At 40.2% G+C, this 9,670-nt stretch overlaps 1 protein-coding gene across 1 annotated transcript; it reads left to right on the forward strand.

The window, feature by feature from the left end:
- The first annotated feature begins 2,012 nt into the window (after positions 1-2,012).
- Positions 2,013-4,524, forward strand: LOC143622437 (rRNA-processing protein fcf2-like). The gene is made up of 4 exons (XM_077093584.1): positions 2,013-2,396; positions 3,174-3,251; positions 3,325-3,440; positions 4,261-4,524. The coding sequence occupies exons 1-4, from the start codon at positions 2,055-2,057 to the stop codon at positions 4,367-4,369; spliced, it is 645 nt and encodes a 214-aa protein (XP_076949699.1). The 5' UTR covers positions 2,013-2,054; the 3' UTR covers positions 4,370-4,524.
- Positions 4,525-9,670: the final 5,146 nt, after the last annotated feature.

Below are 9,670 nucleotides of genomic sequence, written 5' to 3' on the forward strand. Positions count from 1 at the left end.
ATGACAGATTGAGGTTGAGCCATGCAAGACTTTTTTATTTTATTTTTCCTTTTATCTTTTTTAGACTTGCTAACTTATGTCTATAACTTAGTGCTGATACCATTGATATTGACTGAATTCTTGTAAACTCGTTGGAACGCACGAGTTTCATTTATTAGCTTGTCGCAAGTTTCTTTTATATGTTAATTTGTTGTATTTGGGCGTTACAAATTTTTCATTTTTTTTAGTTTTGGTTGCTTAACCCAAAACCCACTCAATTCTCATCAACTCGCAACCACAATGTGCGAGATTTACCAACCGATTACACATCATTTTAAATATACCCTTTTTTATATCATAAGCTATAACTACATAAATACTATTCTATAGGGGTGTTTGGGATTCCTTATTTTACTTCCTTATAACTTTTTATTAAGTTAATAAGTTACAAAATGTAAATTATAAAACTTTTTCTCTTACAACATAAGCAATCCCAAACACCTTATTATTTCTCAAAAAGTTAATAAGTTATAAATTGATGAAAAATAAGTAATCCAAAACACCCCCTATGCATTTATTTTTTTTAGTTTATTACCGTTATCGTTACAAACCTAACCAATATAAGCTAAATTCGTGTCGCAACACCGCCAGAACACGGGTATGTAGTTAATAATATAATATTATTTAGCACCCATCCTTGAAAAGAATAAAACATAACATAATAATAACCCTAGCCGCATCATCGTAACGTAACATAACATGTAGCTTGCCTTGCTTCCACCCTTACATCTTCATCTCTCTCAGTCATCAAACGAACTCAATTTGCTTATACAGGTATTATTATTATTGTTGTTGTTTAGCTTCTATTATTTCTTCATATTTGAAATCAATCAATCAATCAATCAATAACCTAATCAAACGCATAGTTACAATTGAATATGTTAGTAATTGATTTATGCGATTAATTTATTCCACGTAATTGTTTTCAATTACTTGTCATTTATTTATTATTCATCCATCTAGGGTTTAGTTTACGCCTTTGTACTATTTCAACTGCTCGAGATCAGATTGATAGAAGAAAACTAGAAACAACCCGGGCCCGAGCCTTAATTTAAGTTTATTTTGTTATCGAGCCCGAGCTCAAGTCTTGTATGGAAAGGTTGTTTAGGCTTGTGGAGCCTTAACGAGCGTCGTGCATTTTTAAATTTTGCTTTTTTTTACTTCTTTCATGTTTTAGTTTCACACTGCACAGACGGACTCAAGTCAAGCTTTGGCTCGTTTAAGGTACTACACGAGCAAATGAGCTTAGTCGCACCCGACTAGGCTCGAGCTCGGCTCGTTTGACTTACACAGTGCTAGAGCTTGGCTCATAAGTAGTTTTTCAAGCTCAAAGCGGGCTTGGCTCGTTTACTATTTTATTAGTTATTTTTTTTATATATTTATAATTTTTTATATATATTTTTTTCAATTATAATTTTATATATAACACAACATATATTGTTTATTTTTTTTTTCATAGCATCATGTATATTAATTAATAATTATGTATGTATACGTATATCTTATTAAAATCATATAAATGACTGGCTCGTTTAGGCTCGGCTCATGTATTAAACGCACTTACTTTTAGGCTCGAGCCTGGGCTCGTTTAAGCCAAGCTTTTTCATGAGCCAATCTTGAGTTGCTAACGAGCAGCTCGGCTCGTTTGCACCCTTGCTCAAATTATAGTAAAATAATTAAAAACATATAAATTATATAAATAAATAATAAACAAGCTGAGCCCGGGCTTGAAAAAATGACTCATGAGCCGAGCACGAGCTTTAGAAAATGAGCTCCGGTTCATCTCGGCTTGTTTAGCGAGTCGTGTGAAGATGTTAGTTTCTTTGATTATACTTCTGTTTGCCCGCTGATTGTAGGGGTTTTGATTTTACTTTATTATATGCATACTTTCTGTAAGTTTATTTAGAATACGTGTATATGTTGATATCCTGTATGAACGGAAACATTTTTCATAGACTTTGATTCTGAGTATAAGCGAAGGCTAACAGTTTTGAGTTCTTTTAATAGGAAACAAAATGCTTGAAATTAAGAAAACAATTGGTCTGTCGTGGGAACTAAAGCTACCTTCTTTTTCATTTGGTACAAAAAGCGAGTCGAATAACAAGTCTGATAATGTACCAGAAAGTAGTCTGGTATATAAGTCCAGCTCAGTGCTCATTGACGGGTTGTTTGTTCCACCTAATGACCCCAAAAAGGTTAACAGGTTACTTAAGAAGCAAGTTAAAGACACAACTGGAAAGAATTGGTATGTTGACATTTTTGTTATAGTTTTAAGTTTTTTTGGGGATTTATATGAATTTGATATGCCAGCGCCTACACTCACACCAGAGTTGAAAAAAGATCTTAACTTGTTAAAGGTACTTTGACTTTTTTTGTATATGTGAATATTTTCTAGAGCTGATTATTATTAAATCGCCAAAGATGGTCAAAGTCATAATTTGTGATTTTCAACTTTTTAAGAAAAATTTATCTGCCCAAATGGAACCATAACCAATTTGATCTTTTTTAGAACTATCGTTTTTACCCGTCAAAAGTTGTTCTGACCTGTTACTTGCTTGACACGATTCGTTTGTTTTGCCATGTATAGTTACCATATTTATGTTTTTTTAAGGCCCGTAAACATACCAAACTAACACAAACGGAGCATGTTTGTTTGGTTGCTTTACTTCTACCGAAATTGATTGAACAGGAACAACTAAACGAACAGTTTTTATTGTTTGTTTGTTAACTGTATAAACAAACGAGTCACAAACGTATACAAATGGACATAATTGAGCTAAAACAAAATAAAAGTAAATATGAACAACAATTTGTAACAGTCTAAAAAACTAAAATGAATATGTTATTGAACGTAAACGAACAAACTTAAGCAAATGTAAACTAACGAACATAAATGAGCGTAAATGAACAAACATAATTGAATTTAAATGAACGATACATGTGTTCATGTTTGTTTGTTTGACTAAGTGAACAAAAGTTTTGTTCATGTTCATTCGCTTATTAAATAAATAGATATAAACAAACTTCCTGCCAAACAGTTCAGAACCGTATATTGAACATCAAATTTGGATGGATTATTTTTTAAGTTTCTTTCATATTAAAAAAGTATTAATTATTTGTATATGTGTTTGCAGTTGAGAAATGTGATTGATCCAAAGAGGCATTACAAGAAGGGTGACTCCAAACTAAACACATTCCCAAAATATTTTCAGGTATTTTAGGTCCATTTAATCATCCAAATAATTTGTTTGTTTAAACGGCAATATTAATATTTGAAATTATCAGGTTGGTACGGTTGTGGAGCCGGTATCGGAATATTTCACAAGTAGACTTACAAAGAAAGAAAGGAAACCGACTCTTGCTGATGAGTTACTTTCTGATCAATCACTGAAGGATTACAGGTGAGTGAATTATTATTAGGGGCAATTTCTGTATATGCCCTTCCCTTATAACTTACATTAGGATATAAAAGTTTGAAGTGAAGGATAAAGAAAAGGGTACAATGGTCATATATCAAATTGTAAATTGTATTTAATGAAATGTGTAAGTGTTAGTTTTTTTAGCTGGCTGAAAATGATATTGTCCAAATTTCAAGGGTGATTTCGTATATTTTTCAATAAGGGGTAATTTTTAATATTACTATTATGCCCTTTTCTTTATTTACACAGTCCAAACATTCGTATCCTAATGCAAGTTTCAGATCAATCGTATATACCCTTGTCTTATAACTTGCTTTTGGATATGAGAGTTTGGAGTGCAAGGATAAAGAAAAGTGTACAATGGTCATGTTATAAGTTGTAATTAACTAATGAAACGTGCGAATATGAAATTTTAAATATTTTGGATGGGTATATATGGTATCAGTTTCAGTTGGGTAAATGCGATATTATTTGAATTTCAAGGTAATTTCATATATCCCCAATCAAGGGATGATTTAATATATGACTATTTTACCCTTTTTAAGATATGAAAGTTTTGTAGTGTAAGGATAAAGAAAAAGGACACACCGGTCATATTATAAAATGTTTAGTTATGGCGTATGCTTGATATTAGGTTTACAGTTGGTAATATGATATTATTCAAAAGGGTAATTTTATTTACCCATTGATAAGGTATAAAATATAAATGTAATGAATTTATAAAGGGATATATTTAATATTATGATTTTTGTTGTGTAATTGTGATATTATACCAAGTTTTAACTGTGGTTGCGTTTTACAGGAAGCGTAAGGTTCGTGAGATTGAAGCGAAAAATCAGCCTGGCGGGGTTGATAAATGGAAGATTAAAGGTAAAGGCTCGTGGAAACGTGCAAAACAAAGGAGGCACTAATGAGATCGTCAACCAATGAGATTCTCAACTGGAAATTGTGTAATTGGTCTTTCTAATGCTTTGAAGTTTTGATGATGGTATTATGGAATTTAGGCAAAGAATGATTGAATTAAGATGATATTGTATCCTTGGTTTTGATGTGTATCCAGTGGTTTTCGTGGGTTATGGGATGGAAATTGTGTAATTGGTCTTTCTAATGCTTTGAAGTTTTGATGATGGTATTATGGAATTTAGGCAAAGAATGATTGAATTAAGATGATATTGTATCCTTGGTTTTGATGTGTATCCAGTGGTTTTCGTGGGTTATGGGATGCGGACATCCGTTCCATGGTTCCGTATGGGTTGGCTTGAGTCACGTCTTTAACTAGCTGCACCATATTACAAGTAACATTTTGAACATCGTCTGTTCTTAGACTGTAACATTTTATGACTGCTGTCAGCTGTGTTCATCCATGTGTTTACAGTGGTGTCTGTGATTCGGTTCAGTCTGTTTTGATGGAAGTTCTGGGCGAACAGCTAGATATGATTTCGGTTGGTTGGTTGGATCGGCCGTACGTGGTTTGGTTTGGGGTTTAGCCGGTTTGAACAAGATTATCTTTTTTTAGTTACCATCCGTGTTACAAACCTATAAACTATAAGATTAAAAATGTAATTTTTCTAACTTGGAGACCGAAGCCAAAATCAATGCGTAATGCAACTATGTGATGAACTCATGTCAAAATTTCAAATTTCAATAACTAGGGTAGACATGGCACCACTCGCCACTCGCCACTCGGGTACCCATACCAGTGTTACCATGGGAACACCGCTGCCACCCTCGCAGTTTGGGTTGGGGTGATGTGGCCGCAATTTGTAGTCACCAAAAAAAGAAATCTTTGTAGGTTTGAGCAATAACCGAGGCGGATTAAAAACCTTGAAACCGAAATGAAATTAACCGAATTAACGAAACTGAACAAATTAAATTTTTATATAATTTTAGTTTTTATACCCTCATGTCATGTATTTTATGTTTTATATAACACATTGTATCTCCATTTCATGCATCTATATTTCAATTTTATGTATTTTTAAGTAAAAATGTTAGCCTAGATTTGACTTTGGTTATTAACCAAACCAAAAATAGAAATATTAACCAAATAAACTAAATCGATTGACCGAAAACCGATTAGCCAATTTGATTGATGATAGTAACCAAATTGAACCGTACACACCCCTACTTGTGTGTGTATATGTGACTAAAGACAACACAAGACTTCCAGTATCTCGTGAACACCATTGCCGGTGGACACGGGTTTTGACACTTTCAATTTGAACAAATGAGGCGTACACCGATGATTGGGTGTTGGGAGGCTACCAACGGGTTACACCCCGTCCACCTTGGTGAACAAGTTAAGTATAAGTATTACCCCCCCCCCCCCTATAGGTGCACAAACCGGTTTCGAAACATTAACCCGTTCTATTTGGTCAACAAAAGGCAAAACATTTTATGATCGGTTGAAACCAGTTTCTTGACCTGGTTACAATTGGTTTATGACCATCTTTTTCAGGCTTTGTTTCAATTAACCTTTGAAGAAACACTAATGGACCCCGGGCAGATTACGGATAATCTGGGGGTTAAATAGATGTTTCCCACGAGGATGAGGTCCAGCAAAGAAAGTTGTTCTTCAGGTGACCTGCAAAACAGACACCGTAAGCTCGTCACTGAGAAGGGGGGGTTCCTCCTTGTGACCACCCTCCGGCGTGAGAATCAGACTAGATTGCTCTGAATATAAGTGTATATTAAGAGATTGCTAGAGAAGATAAGATAATGAGATATCAGATGATGTCCTTACCATTCCAAGGTGTTGGAGTATTTATAGCCGAAGGTAGGTTTCCAAGAAGGTACAGCTGGCTGAATAGTATTCCTGTTCTACCAACAGTGGGCTACGCACAAGCCATGCTGGTTGGTGGATAGGCTGCGGCCGATAGTGACAAGGTCGGCTGTATACTGTTCCCTTACTGCCGGCTATGCACTGTTCCACCAACTGTAGGCTACGCACGTCCCATAGTAAGGGTTGGTGAGTAGGCAGCGGCTAATAGTGACAAACAGTACTAGAGGATGCTCCTCCTCGTACTGTTGTCGGTGAGCTGTCACCCTGTGATTGGTTCATGGGCTGTTTTGGTCAGATCGTCTGTTTTGCCCATACCTTGGCAGGTATAGTACAAAAGATCTTCCAGAAGCATACGGACTGGCTCATTTGGGCGGGAGTATTCCCGCCTTGCTCATTCCTTCAGGTGACATTACTGAAGTAGCAAGAGTTAGTGCCTTGTGCGTGTAGCCTTGCTATCAGTGCGGGTAGCCTTCCCTGATGGCTTGTATCCGCAACTGCGGGAACAAGCGGGGTACTTCACCATTGGGAGGCTTTCCCTGCGGGTACAGCTGGCGTACTGCGCGTAAGGTCTTTTCTGAGCATGGTGGGTCCTGCGGAAGTAGTTGGTCGTTGCGCAGACGTCCCTCTTCAAGGTGAGTCTTGCGGGTCCAACTGGGCTCTGCTAGGACGTACCTCTTCAAGTCCCCCCAGTCCAATGTTCTTCTCATGAATTATTAATAAGTGAGGTGAACTTTTGGACTTTAGCAAGGGGTTTTGAAAAGGGTTTTTAGTTTTAAGGTTTTCCGTGGGGATTCTTCCCGCGGTTTTCCTAATGTCACGCAGAAATTCCCGACTTTTCTGCTTGATCTTTGGGTATGAAGCGGGTAGGTCTGTAACCTCCTCGCAAGTCAGGAGCGTTGAGTCCCACTTGTGTGGATTCTCCATGGGGTTTTGGTAGTTTTAAACATAGTGATCAATTATGTTAAAACCACCAATTCCATCTTGGAGTTTCAAACAATATAGTTCTCGACGTTCCCGCTATGCGGGGATGTTATTCCCGTTTCAGCAAGCATGGCCCAGAAGATCCTTCTTGGTTTGAATTCCCCGCGGAGCGCTAAGTATGTGAAGGGTTTTGCCTTGACACTGTACCCGCACTCGTCTTACGGTTACTTTACTTCCAAGGTATTCCTGGCGTCAATTCCCTGCGGGTGCTAAGTATGTGAAGGGTTTTGCCTTAACACTGTACCCGCACCCGTCTTATAGTTACTTGGTTGCCAAGGTAAGGGGTATTTTTCCGCTTTTGAATCTTTTTGAAATTTTGAAATTCGAAGAGTTGGTGAAAGGATAAGAACAGTCCAAACTATTGAAACGTCGTCCGACGGTTTCTTCTGACAGTGTCAGGACGTGCAGGAAGTTATGGCGACGTGACAGTATATGGTCATTCCAGGCGCTTTTTCAGGCGCGTGGGCGCGAATTTTCGGGCGTGTGGCCGCGAAATTAATGGCACGCATCCTTTCAACAGCTGTTGCCAGCTTGCTTTTTGCCACGTGTCATAGTTTCATTGCACCTGCGATTTTTCTCTCTTCCGCATTAAATTCATCGCATTGATTGCGATTAGTATATAAAGGGGGAGAGGGTCCTTTGTAATCCACACTTTCACTTTTCTGTTCATCCTCAAAACGATTTCCGGCGAATACTCACCTTTTCAGTCGAGCATTCTTGAAATCGTTCTCTTCTTTCTTACCTGCAAGATGTCTTCTGTTCACGATCTTGAGGCTACAGCCCAGGAGGCTGGGGTGTACGCCGAGAACCCGTCATCCACGTCCGACAAGGATGACAAGAGTACTGCTGGCGAGTGCCAGTGTGCTCTGCCTGTCGATCTATATCAGTACATCGTCAGGAAGTTCATGCTCGAGTCTTTCGAGCCTGAGTTTCCTGAACCTCACCAGACGGTGTATGATGCCCCCAGAGGCAAGATCGGGGTATATGCCGCATTCTTTGTCTATGGGAATCTTAGGTTCCCCTTGACGAAGTTTGTGTACCGTGTTCTGGAGAGGCACGGTGTACACCTGACCGAGGTACACCCGATAGCGATCGCGAAGATTCGCCACTTCGAGTGGGTGTGCCGGATTCTGGGCGTTGAGCCCTTCGTCGACCGCCTGATGACCTTCTACTCTTGGAGGTGCATCCAGGGGTGGTATACTCTGATAACCCGGATCAAGGGTTTGAAGATTTGCGCAACCGAGCGCAGTCTTCGTTCATGGAAGCGGGAGTTCTTTTATATCTCCGCTCGCGCCATCCCCCTTGCCATGAAGTTCAATAATGGGCAAGCACTCCCCAGCCTTCACGCCTCCAACTACCAGGAGGCGGAATGGTTCTCAAAGATTTCCCGAGTCCAATCTCCGGTTTACCGCTTTGCGGAGTCCAGGATGGTGATGCTCGGGATGAGCCGGGTGTGGAAGGATGCGGATGCGCAAAAGATCCCGATCGTCCTTGAATACGGTTTGAACTCTGTCCCTTACGGTATGCTCTGTCTTCTTTATTTATATAGGTTTGTCTTCTAACTGTTTATCTTTTATTTCAGAGGGGAACGACTTGCAGTCGCTCCTGTATCCGCGGGAGGCTGATAGTCCCGCTCGGATGGGTACTCATGCTCTAGATGGGAACGAGTTGCCCATCCTTGAAAAGACGGTGGATCGGTTCGTGGAGGTCTACCCGCCAGGCCACGAGATCCTGAGCGCCAGGCGGCCAGGTAAGGCGTTATTCAACCCTCGACCCCTCAATGCTGAAACCTCTGCTGGAATTCCTCTAATCTTGTGTTCTGATGAGGAATCCGCAGATGGTCCTCCGTTGGTGCGGAAGAAGAAGGCTGCCGGCGGGAAGGGGAAGGCGAAGGTGGCCTCCACTGCCGATCCGGTGCCTCGGTCTGATTCAGAGACCGAGAGCGAGGAGGTGGCGGGGAACCCTGGTGGTGATAAGACCACTGCTCCGGAGGCTGCGACGACTGTCACCTCCGGAGAGCCCAGGATGACGACGGTGAGCGGCGTAAAGAGGCCGACTCCATCGGGTTCGTCCCCGCCTGTCCGCACTTTTAGGCTCAAGAAAACCCGTAAGTACAAACTTCCTTTATTTTTAACTTCATAGCTTTCCATCATTAATACCTATCTCCTTTGTGCAGGCGTGGATGCTACAGCATTCCAGGGTGGAGCGGGGAGGAGTACCTCCGGACCCATGACGGTAGGCTTGGTCAGCCTACCTGAGGCGACGACCCAGGCGGCTGCGCCTGCTTCAGTTGGTTCAGTTGCTCACCCCGTTGAGCCAACTGTTCCAACTGTGATGACATCACCGCCGGCTGTCAGTGCCATATTTACCGAATCTTTCACTGAGCCGACGGTTACTTTTTCTGCGGACTCCGCAGCGGCGACCACGGTTGTGAGTTCACCTACGGTGA

This window comes from Bidens hawaiensis, unplaced genomic scaffold, assembly GCF_021521415.1.
Source record: "Bidens hawaiensis isolate Kalapana, Puna unplaced genomic scaffold, B.hawaiensis_p1.1 tig00003141_1, whole genome shotgun sequence".
Classification (NCBI taxonomy): domain Eukaryota; kingdom Viridiplantae; phylum Streptophyta; class Magnoliopsida; order Asterales; family Asteraceae; genus Bidens; species Bidens hawaiensis.